The sequence below is a fragment of the Halichoerus grypus genome, chromosome 8, assembly GCF_964656455.1.
Source record: "Halichoerus grypus chromosome 8, mHalGry1.hap1.1, whole genome shotgun sequence".
Lineage (NCBI taxonomy): Eukaryota > Metazoa > Chordata > Mammalia > Carnivora > Phocidae > Halichoerus > Halichoerus grypus.
This window is the reverse complement of record NC_135719.1, coordinates 92,146,332-92,166,702: the sequence shown is the minus strand read 5'-3', so window position 1 is coordinate 92,166,702 and position 20,371 is coordinate 92,146,332. Positions and strand designations below refer to the sequence as shown.

The window sequence follows — 20,371 nt, the reverse complement described above, 5'->3', positions numbered from 1 at the left end:
AACGTAATAAAAAAAAAAGATGTCAAAAAAAAAAAAAACCAAGCAGTAATAACCAGTTATATTTTACTGTATTTAGTGTCAAGGTATTTTTTCTATAAATCCATGCACATGTATACATTATTAAAAGACTCTTTTTTGTTTATATTGTTTGGGGTCTGCTTGTGTTATTAATGTGATCTGAACATTTTCCAATAAGACTAACCATTCTTCTACAACATTGTTTTTAATGGCTGCTGTACAATCCCAATACATAGACATCCATCAGTTATTGAAACCATTACCTATTGATAGTTATCAAAATTTTGCTATTAGATACAGTGCTGAAGTGAGTATCTTGGTATAAAATCTTTGTGTACATGCATAAATATTTCCTAAAAATAAATTCCTGGAATAAAAAAAAAAAGTGAATGAGGTCGGCCTGGAAAAACAGGAAGGTCATGAAGAGAAGAAGGCCAAGGACAAAGACCTGTGAGCACAAGCAAGGGGAGCTGGCAAAAAAGACGGGCAGGGCAATCAGATAGAGTGGGAAGGTGAGCCGGCCTTTTATTAAACTTCCTTGTGAATAAAAAGAAAAAATCTTTGTCTTTTAACTGGAATATTTATATTTATTATAATTACTGATATTTTGGATTTACTGATACTGTCATATTTTGTTCTGTTTTTTTTTTTTACCATGTCTGTATTTCTTTTATTACATTATTGTCTTATTTTTTCCTTTCTTTTTAATTGATGTTTTCTCATTTTGTATCCTTTTCCTATCACTTGGTTCGAAAGTTATATATTATTCCTTTTTCTTTAGTGATTACTATATAAATTTTAACATATATACTTCACTTCCCAAGGTCTAAAGTTATTTTTTTTTTTTTTACCTTTTTTCTGATCAGTATAAGGAGCTTGATCCTTATTACTCTAATTTCTGCCCCCGGTTATTATCAAATCAGTTCTATTTTGAAGGTTTGTGTTTTAACTCCAGTATTATTGTTTTGTGCATTCAGTGTTGATTTACATTTAGTTATGTGGTTTATCACTTTCTGTGATTATGATGTCTTCCGTCTCAGATCTTTCATTTAGAATCACTTTCCTCTGCTTGAATGAAGTTCATCATTTAGAATTTTTAGTGAATGTCCATTGATATCAAATACTTACAAATTTTTGCCTGTCCGAAAATGTCTTTATTTTTGAAAGACTTTTTCCGTTGGACATAGACTTCTAGATTGACAATTATTTTCACCCAGCACATTTTAGATGCTCAGATTCTTTCCCACCATTTTTTGCTTTACATTGTTGCTGTTGAGATGTCAACCAGCAGTTGAACTAATAAGATAATTATCTTTTCTCCACCTCTTTTTTTTTTTTAAAGATTATTTATTTGAGAGAGAGAGAGTGCATGAGAGAGAGAGCACAAGGAGGGAGAGTAGCACTGCTGAGCAGGGAGCCTGACAGGGGGCTCAATTCCAGGCCCCGGGATCGTGACCTGAGCTGAAGGCAGACGCTTAACCGACTGAACCACCCAGGCACCCCTTCTCTGGCTCTTTTTTATATCTTTTTTTAGTATTTGGCATTTTACATTTTACTGTGGTATGTCCAGGTCTAGATTTCCTTTTATTTATTCTTTAGGGGATATTTGAGGCATACTTCATTAATGGATTAATATATTTTGACAATGCTGGAAAATTTTCAGCCATTATCTCTTTAAATATTGCCTCTGTCCCATTTTTTTCTTGTCTTTCCAGGACTCTGACAAGATGTATGTTAGACCTTTTCACTTTATACATGTCTGTTAATCTCAAGTTCATATTTTCCATCTCTTTGTCTCTCTGTCCTACATTCTGGGTACTTCCTTTTTAATTACAACTGCTTCTGGAAGTTGGCCCATCTGCTCAGTTTTTGTCTCTTGTTCTTTACTTATATTTTATTTATACTAAGCATAGTTATTTTATACTGACTGATCATTATAATATTCCTGAGGTCTTTGTAGATCTAATTCTGCCATATATGCTTTCTCATGGTGCTCTATTCTCTAAATGTTTTTCACAGTAGTTTGTGATTTCAGAAATTTAGAATTTTGATTCTGAGCTTTTGTATCTTATGACTTTATTTGCTGATTTGGTTGGTTAAAGGTTAATTCCTTCAGAGAGGAGTTGCATTTGCTTCTTCTAAATGCAAAGAGACACTACCAACCTCTCATTAAACTGAATTCTTGATTTGAAGTTCAAGCCAGCTACATAATGTGAACACAGAGTATAAACCTCTGTTACGGCTAGCTTTTTTTTTTATTTTTATTTTTTTTTTAAACATTTTATTTATTTGAGAGAGAGAATGAGACAGAGAGAGCATGAGAGGGTCAGAGGGAGAAGCAGACTCCCTGCTAAGCAGGGAGCCCGATGTGGGACTCGATCCCGGGACTCCAGGATCATGACCTGAGCCAAAGGCAGTCGCTTAACCAACTGAGCCACCCAGGCGCCCTGTTACGGCTAGCTTTTAGTTCTAATGTCTCTGAGGAGATTTTTGTTGTTATCGTTATCTCTTCCCCATTTAGGTATGGGCAGTTTACCTTACTAACTTTTAATGGGTTGGGTTTATTTAACTCAGCATCGCACTGACAAAATGTATTCCTTTGAAAATACAACTTTGTTTAGAGTTTTACTGTTGTTCTCCCTGATTTGCCACAATAGGTCAATGGAAACCAAAGTAATTGGTGCCACTCAAAGTGAAAGTCAGCTTTATTGCTCCCAGTAAAACCTGAGTTTGGATTTCATATAGGTTTTTATTTTTGAATATTTTTTTCCTGCTTTTTGGCTCATCAGTGCATTTAAGATTAAATTTATCTTTTAATCTGCCATTTTGTCTTTTCAATCAAAAGGTTGGTTGGGTTACCTAGTCCACCATAGTCTTGGAAGCAGTTCTCCTGTCATTGAGTTTTTAATCATGCTCCTTATATTTTAATTTTTAAAATTTGCGTTTGGTGGTTTTTCCACTTTTTGCTGTGGCTCATTCATTCTTTATTCATATTCATTTTCATTTTCTTAATTAAAACATATTAAAAATACTCATAGTCCTTATTCCACTAATTCCACTAACTTAAGTTTTTACAGTTTGGGCTTTTTGTTGTTTCTGTTTATTTACCCTTGTTTTTTTGTTTTGGATTTTTGTGATATGGACTTAGATTTCGTTGGACTTTTGTGGGAATTACTTTGAAACCTGGGTTGAAAGTTGTGTTCCTCCAGAGAGGAATTGCTCTTGCTTCTCCAGGTATTTGGTGGTCCTGTCAACCTTGGTTTACGTTATTTATTTATTTATTTTTAAAATTTTTAAGTAAGCTCTATGCCCAATGTGGGGCTTGAATTCACGACCCCGAGATGAAGAGTTGCATGCTCTACCAAATGAACCAGCCAGGCACCCCAGTCTTGGTTTACTTGAAATTAGAATTTTCAGCTTATGATTCTTCCTGCTTTGCAGTACTCAAAGTTATGTGATGGCCAGCCTGAGAATATGAACTTGCAGGAAAGGCTATTCTTCCCTCTTTTCCCCTACCCCAAGTCAGTAGACAAGTTTCATCACTGACTCTTCTCTGAAGTTGAGTTTTTTGCCTTCCCCTCCTAGCGTGCCTTGAGTTTGTAGCCTCCATTGGTGTCAGTTTTACATGTAGGACTCTGATCTGTCTCTCCCGTCTGCACAGGTGGCTATTTAAGCCAATACTCTGTAGGCTCTCCAGGGCAGCAGCCAGCAGCTTCATTGCTCACTTGCCTGTCTGGATTAATACTCACCTTTTGTTCTGGACTCAGAATATCCTTACAAGCTGAGCCATTAATTTAAAAAGGTATACTGTATTTTTTTAGATATTTTATGCAGGAATATTCCAGGATATCTTTAAATGATATTGCTGGGAACTGAAGTTCTCTGAGATGTTTTTATTCTGATAATTATTTTTATTTATTTTGTTTAGAGAGGGATGGGGGCTGAGGGGTAGAGGGAAAGGGAGAGAGGGATCTCAAGCAGAGCCCAATGAGGGGCCTGATCCCGCGACCCTGAGATCATGACCTGAGGGGTGCCTGGGTGGCTCAGTCAGTTAAGCATCCGATTCTTGATTTTGGCTTGGGTCATGATCTCGGGGTTGTGAGATTGAGACCCGCGCTGGGCCTGGAGCCTGCTTGAGATTCCCTCTCTCTCTTTCCTTCTGCCCTTTGCCCCTGCTTGTATTCTCTAAAATAAATGAATAACTCTTTTAAGAAAAAGTGATTTTTAAGGCAAAACTTAAGGAAAAATAAATTTTAGGATGATGACACCAATGAATCATTCATGTTTTGAAAAGGGATCAATTTCTAAGATTAGATTGTCATAGGAAAGCTTTTTTACCTGCTTAGTAGTTCTGATAAATTTTCAAAAATTGAGAATTTGTGAAATATTTCTTCCCTTATTTTGAAGGTTCATATGTTCCACAATATAATATAGATAAAAATACTCCCCATTAATTATCAGGTATATGGCCATATAATGACTTTGCCCTTAGCAGGCCCAGCTAGAGCACAAGTCTTTCTATAGGTAAATAAGTTTAGTAGAAATATGTTTACTTAACATTTCTCAAATAATTCCATTCTCATAGCTTTCACAATTATTATTTTCCCTATCTTAACTTTTGTTCTTCAGCCTTCCTTTCTTTCCTCTCTACCCGTTTCCCCTTCTTTTTTTTACCTGCTACTCATCTCATCCTTTAGATCACAACTTAAATATGATTACACCAGAAAAGTCTTCCATGACCACCTTCACCCACCCGCTCAAAGACAGATGCACCTGCATGCACATGCACACACACAGACACACACGTAGTAAGTACGTCTTTATGATGTTTTTGAAAATTGTCCTCTTCTTCATAGTACCTCTTCTGAGTTTTATATTTATTATAAAAAATTATTTTTAGGATTCTGATCTTTCCTGCTACCCTCCATGAATGCTTCTCTTATTCATTTATCATTGTATCCTTAATGCCTGGCATAAGTAGGCACCTAGTAAATATTTGGTGAATGAATCAAGAAGTTCTATAACTGTTGGGGCACCTGGGTGGCTCAGTTGGTTGAGCATCCGACTCTTGATTTCAGCTCAGGTCATGATCTCAGGGTCTTGAGATCGAGCACTGTGTCTGGCTCTGTGCTGGGTCTGGAACTTGTTTGGTATTCTCTCTCTCCCTCTTCCTCCGCCCCTCCCCCAGCTCTTGCATGCGCGCTCTCTCTCTCTCCCTCTCTCAAAAAAAAAAAAAGGGAAGAAGAATAAGTTCTGTAACTGTTGAGTGCCAGGTACTTTATCATTGCTACCTGAGGGGCTAACATTTATTTCTAGAAGCTAAGTCCTCAGATAATTTGTTAACCATAGTTGATGATGTTATTTTAGGGCCAGTATAATGATTCTGAGTTCTGTCTCAGATGGGTATTTATATTGTTATGTGTATTTAAAATAAAGATTTAACTAAAAAGCATAAATCCCCAAATCATTTGAAATGATAAAATTATTCTCCATGTCCAATAGAATAGGCATAGATGCACTGCAGGCATTAACCCCCTATTTTATAAGTCAACCCAGTGTACTTCATGTTGTCATTATTTGGAGACTACAATGAGGAGCCCTCACGTATTTTGATATGAGGTAAATCTAACACGTCAATAGTCTAACCTTTAAGAACACAGATTTTATATATATATAATTTTATATATAGATATTATATATATAATTTTTTTCCCCAAAGTCATGTTAAGGCAGTGGATCACAAACTGTGGTCTTAGGCTTCTGGGAAGTCTCTAGGACCTTTTCAGGTCCATGAGGTCAAAACTGTTTTCATGACAGTACTAAGATTTTACTTACTTTTTTCCACTGTCATTTTCTTACAAGTGTATGGTGAAGTTTTCCAGAGATACCTGTTATGTGATACTGTATTAGATTGAATGAAGAAACAAGCAGATAAGAGAATCAAACCATCTTTTATTAAGCTAAACATTAAAGATGTTTGCAAAAATGTCAAGCAATGTTACTCTTATTTTAGAATAACTGTTATTCTTGTAAACATCTGGTAGAGTAGGGGTTCTGAGACCATTGCTTTAAGAAGACAAAAAATTCCCAGGTCTGCTAAATGCTCACTGTACTTCATTAAATCTTAAAAGAATGTGTCCATCACAATCTGGGTTGATTAATAATAACAGAATATTAAAAATATCAGAAACCACCATGTTTTGTTACTGTTTTTCACTGAAGAAGAGAGTTGCAGCTACCAGTAAATCACATCCCATTGGCAGAGCCAGTTGTTAGAAAACTGGATCAGATTATCTTAAGCTAATACCATTAAATACTGGATTTTTCTATCTCCTCTTGTTTTGATTCGTTCTCCATGTAGTTTTTGGTTGTGTAGTAGTTTTATGGTTATAGAATCAGAACTGGGATGACCTCATGCAGGTCTATCTACAGACAGAAAATTTGCTGAGTACATAGATTCAGAAATATTTTTTGAATGATAACTTGCCTTATTTTCAGTTAATATTGGGGTCTGAGTGGTGCTTCTTCATAGGGATAAGGTGCTGACGTATGGATTTAATGTTCTGGTTTGTGTGACAGTTATTTCTCGTCGTAAATGTATAAATTGGCACTCTGGTTTTTATGTATCAGTTTTTTTAGCCATGGCTGATATCAGTCTTTCCTTAAGATCCATATTTAGTGTGTTGGCAAAATCAGACTTTGGGGCTTATAAGGACAAAGGTTATATATACTCTGGGCTTTAGTAAATTCATCAAGCCACTTGGGATATAGTGTGACAATTTATGCATTAATAAATATCTTAGCTCTAGAGATTACTAATATTTTTTAAATGATTAAACTTTGTTTTAGATCAGTTTTAGGTTCACAGCAAAATTGAGCAGAAACTGCAGAGGGTTTCCATGCCAATTTTAAAAAGTTCATTTTTCAGTATCTGAGAATAGAATTTCTTTGAGATTGAGATTTTTTTCTTATACCTTGAACCTTTTTAAGGAAGGCTGAGTTTTTCCTAGAATTATAAAACAAATATTTTTAGAGCAGAAGGTGATGATCCAAATCATGCCATTGACCATTAGGCTGCTAGAATATGAGAGTGAGAATTTTGGAATGGGTTTGTTAGATGAAAGAAAGTAGCAAGTAATGTAGATTGCTAGGGAATTAATAATAATAAATAAAAGGATTACCAAACTACATTAAATATCGTGTTGATATTACACATTAACTTTTCATCATTATCTTGGAAAGCTGAATTTCTTGGCTAGTTTCATTCAGATAAAATAGTCATTTGAGCCCATTATTATTATTAAATACACCTACTGATAGCTGTATAGGAGGAAGTGCCAGGTTTTTAGGTAAAGGTCTTGTGACTTTTAGAGTTGAAATTAATAAATAGTGATTGTAAAAGGAAAAATTAAAAGCAATTTAATTCCTTTTTTTTTTTTTTGTAAAGAGAAAGTCCAGTGAAAATGTTAACACATGAACACAAGCATGCATGATGAAAGGAATTTGGGTCGTGAGATGGAGTACTTTTACTGTTTATTTTTGCCTGTCTGAATTGTATAAAAAAGTTTTTTTATTGTGAAAATGTAGTATTTTTGTGATGAAGAGTATTTACTTTTTTTAAAAGTTAAGGCAACCCAGAAAGTACATAAAGGAAAGAATAACTGTAAGGTATTCCTTTTAATTATTTAAGTATTTTGCCTTATTGTTTAACTTAACATTATTTATTGTATGTAAAATGAAATAAAGCTGTAACATTTTTTCTTATGTGCTTATAGTTGCCTTTTTCATGTAATTTGTATTACTTCTTGGAATCAGATTTAATTTTTAATTTAACTCATCGAAATTTATTTCAATAGTAATCTAAAAAAAACAATGTCATAAAACTGATTTATTATGAAAAGTATTTACATTGAGCTTTGTAGGAGTATAGTTATTTCATGAAACACGGAATATTTTCATTCTGAGATAGATAGTACAAGTGAAACAAATCTTTGCTCTTGTACTTGAAATCCATGTCTATCTACCAAAAGCATTTCTTCCTTTTTTTTTTTAAAGATTTTATTTTTAAGTAATCTCTACACCCAGTGTAGGGCTTGAACTCATGACCCCGAGATCAAGAGTTGCATGCTGTATTGACTGAGCCAGCCAGGCACCCCTGCTGAAAGTATTTCTATGTCAACATATTTACAAATTTTTTGGAAACAAAAGGCTTTTTCTGACAGTGGATTGGTTGACTTGTAACTCTTTAAAAATCATTTATATCATACTTTATAACAAGATAAAAATGTATGTATTAGTGGTTTGTAGCAAAGTGAAATGTATAATTATGTGTGTTCTCTGTTTTTTTCACTAGGCATTTTTATTACCAATTTGTGAAGCAGCAGCTATGAGAAAAGTGGTAAAAGTATATCAAGAATGGATCCAGCAAGAAGAAAAACCTTTGTTTATGCAAGAACCTGAAGAAATTGTGATCTCTTCTTCGGACTTACCTTGTATTGACAATGTCACAGACCATGTTATTTCAATGGAAGAAGGAGAAAAGAGAGAAGAGGTAAACTCATAAGACTTAACATATTTTAGTATAAGTTTAATAGATTAGATTTTCACAAAAGTGTAATAATACGTTGAGATACATATACTTAATAAATGGGAAGTTAAAGATACCTTTTTTTTAAAAATTTTATTATGTTATGTTAGTCACCATATAATACATCATTGGTTTTTGATGTGGTGATCCACGATCCATTGTTTTCGTATAACACCCAGTGCTCCATGCAGTACGTGCCCTCCTTAATACCCATCACCGGGCTAACCAATCCCCCCTCCCCCCTCCCCTCTAAAACCCTGTTTGTTTGTCAGAGTCCATAGTCTCTCATGGTTCATCTCTCCCTCCAGTCCCCCGCCCCCATGTTTCCCTTCCTTCTCCTAATGTCCTCCATGCTGTTCCTTATGTTCCACAAATAAGTGAAACTGTATGGTAATTGACTTTCTCTGCTTGACTTATTTCACTTAGCATAATCTCCTCCAGTCCCATCCGTGTTGATATAAAAGTTGAGTTTTCATCTGTTCTGATGGCTGAGTAATATTCCATTGTATATATGGACCACATCTTCTTTATCCATTCATCTGTTGAAGGGCATCTCGGCTTAAAGATACCTTTTAGTATATTTTGCAACATAGGTAATATAACAGTTAACCACAGTACCCTGTCCTAACGCTCTTTGATGTCACAACTTTAAAAAAATTACTATTGAGATTGTAGACTGACTCTTTAATTCATTGTGTAGATCAAAATTAGATGCCATTTTAAAAGGTGTAATATTTGAGACTGATAGGAGGATGGCAGAGTATATGCAGATCCTGAGCTCACCTCTTCCCACAAACACAGCAAGACTGCAACTACGTAAAAAGGAACTCTCACTGAGAAAGACCTGAAGACTAGGAGACCAGCTCTTGCACAGCTAAAGATAAAAAGAAAAAGCCACAGGGTGCCTGGCTGGCTCGGTTGGTAGAGTGACTCTTAATCTCAGGGTTGTGAGTTCAAGTCCCATGTTGGGCATAGAGCTTACTTAAAAAAATTAAAAGAAAAGAAAAAGAAAGGGAAAAAAAAAAAGCCACCTTGAGAAGGGTAAAGTGTGGCAGAGATGCAGTCAGGTTGGGAACCAAACCCCCAGTCTGGTGACCCACAAGTGATTTCATGTCGCAGGCCCAGAGATCCTCCCTGAGGAGCAAGGGATTTAAGCACCCTGTCATACATCCCCGCTCTGGAGATCTGCACAGGAAAAATGAGACCCCCCCCCACAACATCTGGCTTTGAAAATCAGCAGAGCTTAACTTTAGGAGCTTTTAAAATCATTGAAGCTTAACTCTGGGACAACCAAGGGGCTATAGGAAACAGACAGTGCTCCTAAAGGTCCCACCCACAATCTCACAACTCTGAGATACAGCACAGAGACAGCGGTTTGCAGAGCTTTGAGTTTGAGATGTACATGAAGGATATTTTTTGACTGAATGAAAAGTATACCAGAGGGAATCAACAACTGGGGAGAGGGTACAGAAGAATGGATCAGTGATCTGGAAGACAGAATGGTGGAAATATCCAAGCTGAGCAGCAAAAGGAAAAAGAATTTTATATAGATAGGGTGAGGGACTTATGGGGCAACATCAAAAGTATTAACATTTGCATTATAGGGGTCCCAGAAGAAGGGAATGAGAAAGGGGCAGAAAGCTTATTTGAAGGAAAAACAGCTGAGAACTTTCCTAAACTGAGAAAGGGAACAGGCATCCAGGTTCAGGAAGCATAGATAGCCCCAAATAAGATGAACCCAGAGATGTCCACATAATAATTAAAATGTCAAAAGTTATATAGAATTTTAAAAGCAGCAAGAGAAAAGCAACTTCCATACAAGGGAACATTTACAAGACTCTCAACTGAGTTTTCAGCAGAAACTTTGCAAGCCAGAGGAAATGGCATGATGTATTTAATGTACTCAAAGGAGAAACCTACAGCCAAGAATACCCGGCAAGGTTATAATTCAGAACTGGAGATAAAGAGTTTCCCAGACAAACAAAAGTTAGAGATGTTCATCACCACTGCACCAGCCTTATAGGAAATGTTAAAGTGACTTCCTTATGCAGAAAAGAAAAAGCCATAACTAGAAGTAAAAAAATTATGAAAGAAAACATTTCACTGGTGTTAAAAAGTAGGGGACAGTAGAGTACTCCCCAAACTGGGAAGACACTTTGAGACTGGAAATCAAAGAAGGCAACTCCATATGGTTTACAGAGTTTTATTCAGGGTAGCTTATTGATGAGGTGATTAGGCAGATGAGGATCCATGTGCTGTACAGCTATCCTCCAAAAAGTCTAGACCTTAGTCCGTAGATTTTATAGAGCAAGAGATATGCAGAAGGGCATTACTGTGTGATCAGAGGGTTCACATGCACTTAATTGACAGCTGACCTTTTAATTAGATCGTGTGGTGCCACCTGTGCATCAGAAAGGAAAAGACTGCATCATCTCTAACAGATTCATGGGCAGTCAAAGCAAGCTTCCCCCATCCCAGCCTTGGCAGGCATTTCTAACATATGTATCTTAATCTCCAAGGGCCTGGAACATGCAGCCCCAAGAGAGGTCATCAAGCAAATAAGAACAAGATGGAGGGCCAACAGTGGAGTCAGTATTGTCAGCATTTCTACAACTGGTAAAAGCAAACATATAATAAAGGAAGTAGGTCAGTCACTTAAAAAGCTAGCATGAAGGTTAGAAGAAAAAAGTAGTAAAGTCAACTATATTTACAGTAACTAGGTAAGGGAAACACAAAATAAAAACATGTAAACTGTGTCAGACACATAGTATGTGGCGAGGGGGAGGTAAAAATGTAGTCCATTAGAATGTGTTTGAACTTAAGTGACCATCAACTTAAAATAGATGACTAACACATAGGGTGTTATACATAACCTTATGGCAACCACAAACAAAAAACCTGTAATGGGTACACAAAAAATAAAGAAATCCAAGCACAAAACTGAAGATAGTCATCAAATCACAAGAGAAGACAGCAAGAAAGAAGGAACATAGAAGAATTATAAAAACAGCTAGAAAACAATGAACAAAATGGCAGTAAGTACATACCTATCAATAATTAATGTACATGGACTAAATGTTCTATCAAAAGTCATAAAGTAATTGAATAGATTAAAAAAAAAGAGACCCATCGGTATGCTGCCTACAAGACACATACAGACTGAAAGTGATGGGGTAAAAAAGATACTCTATGCAAATGGGAATGATCAATAAAGCTGGGGTAGCAATACTTGTATCAGACACGATAAACATTAAAACAAAGACTGTAAAAGAGAGAAGGGCATTACGTAATGATGAAGGGAGCAGTCCAATGAATATAAAATTTGTAAATATATATGCATCTAGCATGAAACCATCTAAATATATAAAGCAGATATTAACAGACATAAAGGGAGAAATTGACAGTAATACAATAATAGTAGGGAACTTTAACACCCACTTAACATCAATGGATAGATTGTCCAGACAGAAAATTAATAAAAAAATAGTGGCTTTTTTGAGACATTAGATCAGATGGACTTAAGCAAATACGTACAGAACATTCCATCTAAAAACAGAATACGCATTTTTTATAACGCAGATGGAACATTCTGCAAGATAGGTCACATATTAGGCCACAGAACAAGTCTCAGTAAATTTAAGAAGATCAAAATCATATCAAGCGTCTTTTCCAACCACAATATTTATAAAACTAGAAATAAATTAGGAGGAAAAAACTGGAAAAAACATAAAGACGTAGAGAATAAACAACATGCTGCCAAATAAGCAATGGGTCAATGAAGAAATAAAAAAAAACACCTTGAGGAAAAAAAATACCTTAAGGTAAATAAAAATAAAGACAACATTACTAAATCTTTGGGACCCAGCAAAAGTAGTTCTAAGAGAGAAGTTTATATAAATACAGGCCTACCTGAATAATCAAGAAAAATCTCAAATGAACAATCTAACCTTATACCTAAAAGAACTAAAAAAAGAAGAACAAAGCCCAAAGTTAGTAGAAGGAAGTAATAAAGATCAGAGGAAAAATAAATGAAACTGACTAAAAATACAATAGAAAAGATTGATGAAACTAAGGGCTGGTTCTTTGAAAAGATAAACAAAATTGACAGAACTTTAGCCAGACTCGTAAAGAAAAAGAGAGAGGACCCAAATAAAATGAGAAATGAAGAAGTAGTAACAACCGATACAATAGTAATACAAAGGCTTATAAGAGACTACTACAAAAAATTATATGCCAACAAATGGGACATCCTAGAAAAAGAATAAATTCCTAGAAACATACAGTATTCCAAAACTGAATCAGAAAGAAATAGAAAATCTGAACAGAACAATTACTAGTAACGAAATTGATTTTGGTAATCAAGAAACTCCCAACAAACAAAAGTCCAGGACAAGATAGGTTTACAGTTAAGTTCCATCAGGCATTTAAGGAAGAGTTGATACCTGTTTTTCTCAAACTTATTCCAAAAAATTGAAGTGTAATGAAACCTTCCAAATACATTCTATGAGGCTAGCATTACCCTGATACCAAAACCAGACACAGATGCTACAAAAAAAGAAAACTATAGACCAATATCCTTGATGGATATAGATACAAAAATCCTCAACAAAATATTAGCAAACTGCATTCAGAAATACATTAAAAGAATCATTCACTATGTTCAAGTGGGATTTATTCTGGGGATGCAAGGATGGTTGAGTATTTGCAAATCAATCAACATGATACACCATATTAACAAAAGGAAGGGTAAAAACCATATGATCATTTCAATAGATGCAGAAAAAGCACTTGACAAAATTCAACATCCATTTATGATAAAAAACTCTCAACAAAGTGTGTTTAGAGGGAACATACTTTAATGAAGACCATATATGAAAAACCCATGGCTGACATCATACTCAATGGTGAAAAACTGAGAGCATTTCCTCTAAAATCAGGAATAAGGCAAGGATGTCTACTCTTACCACTTTTATTCAGCATAGTATTGGAAGTCCTAGCCACAGCAATCAGATAAAAAGAAAAGGCATCCAAATTATTATTATTATTTTTTAAATTTTTATTTATTTGATAGAGCAGGAACACAAGCAGGGGAGTGGGAGAGGGAGAAGTGGGCTTCCTGCTGAGCAGGGAGCCCAATGCGGGGCTCGATCCCAGGACCTGGGATCATGACCTGAGCCGAAGGCAGACGCTTAATGACTGAGCCACCCAGGAGCCCCAAAGCATCCAGATTATTAAGGAAGAAGTAAAACTGTCACTATTTGCAAATAACATAGGGTTATACATAGAAAACATTAAAGATTCCACAAAAAACTGTTAAAACTAATAAATTCAGTAATGTCACAGTATACAAACTTAATATACTGAAATCTGTTGTATTTCTATACATTAATAACAAAGTAGCAGAAAGAGAAATTAAGAAAACAATTCCATTTACAATTGTACCAAAAGGAATAAAATACCTAGGAATAAATTTCACCAGTGAAATGAAAGACCTGTACACTGAAAACTGTAAGACACTGATGGAAGAAATTGAAGAAGACACAATGGAAAGATATACCATGCTCATGGATTGGAAGAATTAACATTGTTAAAATGTCCATACTTTCCAAAGCAATCTACAGATTCAGTGCAATCCTTCTCAGGATACCAGTAGCAATTTTCACAGAGCCAGTAATTCTAAAATTTGTATGGAACCACAAAATGCTCTGAATAGTCAAAGCAATCTTGAGAAAGAAGAACAAAGCTGGAGGTAATTCAACCTATACTGTACACTTCCTGATTTCAAACTATACTACAGAATTGTAGTAATCAAAACAGTATGGTAATTGCACAAAAAGAGACACATAGATCAGTGGAGCAGGACAGAGAGTCCAGAAATAAACTCACCCTTATTTGGTCAATTAATTATTGACAAAGGTGGCAAAAATATACAGTGGAGTAAAGACAGTTTCATCAATAAGTGGTGTGGGAAAACTGGACAGCTACATCAAAAGAATGAAACTGGACCACTTTCTTACACCGTACACAAAAATAAACTCAAAATGGGTTAAAGACCTAAGTGTAAGACCTGACACTGTAAGACTCCTGAAAGAAAACATAGGTGTTAAGCTCTTTGACAGCTGTCTTAGTAATGTATTTTTGAATCTGCCTCCTCACGCAAGGGCAACAAAAGCAAAAATAAACGGTCGGGACTACAACAAACTGAAAAAGTTTTTGCACAGCAAAGGAAACCATCAGCAAAACAAAAATGCAACCTATTGAATGGGAGAATGTATTTGCAAATGATATATCCAGTAAGGGGTTTATATCCAAAATAAATAAAGAACTCCTACAACTCTACACCAGCTAAACAGTCTGATTAAAATCTGAATAGACATTTTTCAAAGAAGTATACAGGGCCAGCAGACACATGAAAAGATGCTCAACATCACTAATCATCAGGGAAATGCAAATGAAAACTACAGTGAGATACCTCCTCACACCTATCAGAATGGTCGTATCAAAAAACAAAACAAAACAAAAACAAGTGTTTGTGAGGATCTGGAGAAAAGAGAACTCTTATGTCCTGTTGGTGAGAATGCAAATTGTTGCACTCTGGAAAACAGTTGGAGATTACTCAAAAAATTACAAATAAAAATACCATATGATCAGCAAATCCACTTCTGAGTATTTAGCTGAATGGAAACACTAATTCAAAACGATATATGCACTCCTGTGTTCATTGCAGCATCATTTACAGTAGCCAAGATACGGAAATAACTAAGTGTCCCATCAGTAGATGAATGGATAAAGAAAATGTTCTGTCTCTCTACACACACACACACACACACACACAGACACACACACACACACTCTTAGATATTACTTAGCCCTGAGAAAGAATGAAATCTTGCCATTTGTGACAACATGGATGGACCTAGAGGGCATTATGCTAAGTGAAATAAGTCTGGGAAAGAGAAATACCATATGATTTCACTTATATGTAGTTTATAAAAAAATAAATGAAAAATAAAATAGGAATAGACTCATAAATACAGAGAACCTGTTGGTGGTTGCCAGTGGGGTGGAAGTTGGAGAGATATGCGAAATAGGTGAAGGGGGGATTAAGAGCTACAAACTTCAAGTTATAAAATAAGTCACAGAGATGTAAAGTGTAGCATAGAGAATATATTTAATAGTATTTTAATAACTTCGCAAGGTGACATGGTAATTACACTTATTGTGATCATTTTGAAATGTATATAAATGTTGAATAACTATGTTGTACACCTGAAACTCATACAAATACTGTATGTCAATTATACTTCAATAAAAAAGGTGTAATATATAAAACTGTGGTACTAGATAAAAATTAATGTTGTAGTACATATTTCTTAAGGATGATTATCAAACTACAGTTTCCCCTTACCTGTCTTATTCTAGCAGTTGGGTACTTACAACAAACCAGAATATTCTGAATTCTTTCTTGGAAAGTTTTGCACTATTGCACATTGCAGCGTAGAAAACATCCTTAACTGCAGAATAAACTGGTCTGTGATAAGAAAGGCTGGAGTTTACTCATAGAGGAGAACAGATGAGGGAAGACAGAGTGGAAGTGAAATTTGGGTACCTGGTATCATTTATTCTTTAAGTGTAAATTAATTCTTGTCCTTCAGTTTTTTAATCCTTGTCATAGGCCAGGTTCTAACCAAAAACGTTCCATGCTCATGGATTGGAAGAACAAATATTGTGAAAATGTCTATGCTACCTAGAGCAATCTACACATTTAATGCAGTTCCTATCAAAATACCATCAAGTTTTTTCAAAGAAATGGAACAAATAATCCTAAAATTTGTATGGAACCAGAAAAGACCCCAAGTAGCCAGAGGAATGTTGAAAAAGAAAAGCAAAGCTGGCGGCATCACAATTCCAGACATCAAACTCTATTACAAAGCTGTAATCATCAAAACAGTATGGTACTGGCACAAAAACAGACACATAGATCACTGGAACAGAATAGAGAGCCCAGAAATGGACCCTCAACTCTTTGGTCAACTAATCTTTGACAAAGCAGGAAAGAATGTCCAATGGAAAAAAAGTCTCTTCAACAAATGGTGTTGGGAAAATTGGACAGCCACTTGCAGAAGAATGAAACTGGACCATTTCCTTACACCATACACAAAAATAGACTCAAAATGGAGAAAGACCTAAAGGTGAGACAGGAATCCATCAAAATCCTTGAGGAGAACACAGGCAGCAACCTCTTCGACCTCAGCCACAGCAACTTCTTCCTAGAAACATCGCCAAAGGCAAGGGAAGCAAGGATAAAAATGAAATATTGGGACTTCATCAAGATAAAAAACTTCTGCACAGCAAAAGAAACAGTCAACAAAACCAAAGACAGCCGACAGAATGGGAGAAGATATTTGCAAATGACATATCAGATAAAGGGCTAGTATCCAAAATCTATAAAGAACTTATCAAACTCAACACCCAAAGAACAAATGATCCAATCAAGAAATGGGCAGAACACATGAACAGACATTTTTCCAAAGAAGACATCCAAATGGCCAACAGACAACATGAAAAAGTGCTCAACATCGCTCAGCATCAGGGAAATCCAAATCAAAACCACAATGAGATACCACCTCACACCAGTCAGAATGGCCAAAATTAACAAGTCAGGAAACGACAGATATTGGCGGGGATGCGTAGAAAGGGGAACCCTCCTACACTGTTGGTGGGAATGCAAGTTGGTGCAGCCACTCTGGAGAACAGTATGGAGGTTCCTCAAAAAGTTGAAAATAGAGCTACCATACGATCCAGCAATTGCACTACTAGGTATTTACCCCAAAGATACAAATGTAGTGATCTGAAGGGGCACCTGCACTCCAATGTTTATAGCGGCAATGTCCACAATAGCCAAACTATGGAAAGAGCCTAGATGTCCATCGACTGATGAATGGATAAAGAAGATGTGGTATATATATACAGTGCAATATTATGCAGCCATCAAAAAAAAAAAAGAAATCTTGCCAGTGGATGGAACTAGAGGGTATTATGCTAAGCGAAATAAGTCAGTCAGTGAAAGACAAGTATCATATGATCTCACTGATATGAGGAATTTGAGAAACAAGACAGAAGATCATAGGGAAAGGGAGAGAAAAATGAAATAAGATGAAACCAGAGAGGGAGACAAACTATAAGAGACTCTTAATCTCAGAAAACAAACTGAGGGTTGCTGGAGTGGAGAGGGGTGGGAGGGATGGGGTGGCTGGGTGATGGACATTTGGGGAGGGTAAGTACTATAGTGAGTGCTGTGTATTGTGTAAGACTGATGAATCACAGACCTGTACCCCTGAAACAAATAATACATTATATGTTAGTTTAAAAAAAAAAGTTGGGGAATGTGACACTGACGCATATTTTACTAAATCTGGATAGGAGTGATTTGGTAATTTTTTTTTTTTTTTACCTTGGTGTTTAATCTCATCAGTGGATTAACAGGATATTAACATAGGAATGAATAGGCCACATTCTGCAGGAATTCAGTGAATCAATATTTGTATATGCATATGTATAATATATATATATGTAGATCATCCTTCCCTATTTCTAAAAAGGGAGAAATGTAACTAAGAAATGTAACTAAATGTAACTGAGAAATATAATTGAAGTAAATTAAATTTACCATGTAAATTATGAAATAATTATAGTTCTGTTTTTTATGCATCAGTTAAAACATCCAATTTTTGCATCAATCTAGAAAATAAACCTATCAGTTTAAATAATTTGTTTTTCCCCAATTTTTGTCATAAATTTATGCCTTAATACTGAGCTTACCCTGTATCATTTACTATCCTTAAATAAAAATGATACATACAAAAATAATACACCTACATACCTAATTAAATAAACAGTGGAAAGGAGGGAGAAAGGAAAGAAGGAAGCTACAAAAGCCTGGTGATGTAGGTGTGTTTTATAGATAAAACATGATTACTCAAATCCTGCAACTAGTTTTATTATTAGAAATGTGGATTTTTCAGAATGCCAGCAACTCTTGCTAATGGCATGAACAACAAAAAAAGATATAATCATTCACTGATTTATATTTCTGATAAGTTTAATATATATAAAAATGATTTAAAATTTGGTTTTATTCTTTTAAAAAATTTTATTTATTCGACAGAGGGAGAGATATCGAGGGCAGGAACGCAAGCAGGGGGATTGGGAGAGGAGAAGCAGGCTTCCCGTGGAGCAGGGAGCCCGATGCGGGGCTCGATCCCAGGACCCCAGGATCATGACCTGAGCGGAAGGCAGATGCTTAACGACTGAGCCATCCAGGCCCCCCCCCCATTTTTTTTTTTTTTTTAAGATTTTATTTATTTATTTGACACAGAGAGACACAGTGAGAGAGGGAACACAAGCAGGGGGAGTGGGAGAGAGAGAAGCAGGCGTCCCGCCGAGCAGGGAGCCCAGTGCGGGGCTCGATCCCAGGACCCTGAGACCATGACCTGAGCCGAAGGCAGACGCTTAACGACTAAGCCACCCAGGTCCCCCCCAAATTTGGTTTTAATTATAAAATGGAGTTAAGTTATAGATTCAGATAGTGGCTTTTTATTCTCTTAGTGTCTATGGGACATTTGAAAGACGTGGAATACAAGACAGTTTCTGTGTGTGCAGACAGACTGTCATGCATCTTGTAGTATGTTTAGCATTCCCTGGCTCATCCCATTAAATCTCTGTGGTATTCTCAATTTTTGTGACAATAAAACACTCTGAGAGTGCCCCGTAAAACATGGTAATGTCCATATGGAGAACCAGTGTTGGAAATAGAAACATGAAAAAGACCTCTTTTCTACCTTCACATAACTTACAGTTTAGCAAGAAGACAAACATGCAAAATAAGTATTACAAAAGAATATTGCTATGGTCTTAGAGTGTGAAAGACAGAATCCCTAACTCTGCTTAGGCTTAGGGAAGGCTTCATGGAGGAGGTAGTATAATATGAAGTGCAGGTAACGAAAGGGAAAGGAACCACATGGTGTGAATAACATCTACAAAGATGTGAGAGACCCTAAATTTTACATATATGTATATATATATATTTGGCTGTAGTAAAGAACAGGTGGGAGAGAGTGCTAGAAATATGAGATAGGCAAGAGCTAGACTCTGTTCAGAAACTTGTATGCCTACATTGTAGCGACTGGGATTACATGCTAGATAGATACTGGAAAACCTTTGAAGAACTATAAATAGAAGAATGGCATGGATAGTTCTATATTTCAGAAGATCATATCAAGCTGAGAGTGGAAGATAGGTTGGAGGCCAGCCTGGAGGCAAGGATACTAGTTAGGAAATATTAGCAATGTTCAAAGGGAGAGAAGTACCAGGACAGTGGAATTACAGTGGAAATATAAGGAAGAAGACAGATAAAAGTTTCTTTGGTGGTAAAATCAGTAGGTCTTGATGATTAATTGGGTGAGAGAAATGAGGAATTGGAGGAGTCTGAAGTTTGTTTCTTTCGCAGCAGGGTGTAGCTGGAATTCACACATGAATAGAATTTTTAAAAATGCAAGTTTGGTGGTGGTGACTATGGTGGCCAGAGGGGTTGGTAAGAATGGGAGGACATGGTTAGTAAACTTAACTTCTAAATATTTTGAGTTGGAGCTGTTTTTGGGTCATTCAGGAAGAAATGTTCAGAAGATATCTGATCATAGGAGTATGAGGCTTAAGAGAGGAGTACAATATACTATTGTATATTGTATTGGCTACGGAGACGGAGCT

At 35.9% G+C, this 20,371-nt stretch overlaps 1 protein-coding gene across 8 annotated transcripts in view; it reads left to right on the top strand.

The window, feature by feature from the left end:
- The window catches only part of RALGAPA1 (Ral GTPase activating protein catalytic subunit alpha 1), a 247,809-nt gene that overhangs the window by 60,780 nt on the left and 166,658 nt on the right, over window positions 1–20,371 (top strand). For all 8 annotated transcript variants that reach the window (XM_078053575.1, XM_078053573.1, XM_078053572.1 and 5 more), the window contains exon 11: window positions 8,372–8,569. In XM_078053575.1, the coding sequence (XP_077909701.1) occupies window positions 8,372–8,569 (198 nt within the window). The remainder of the gene's footprint in view (window positions 1–8,371; window positions 8,570–20,371) is intronic.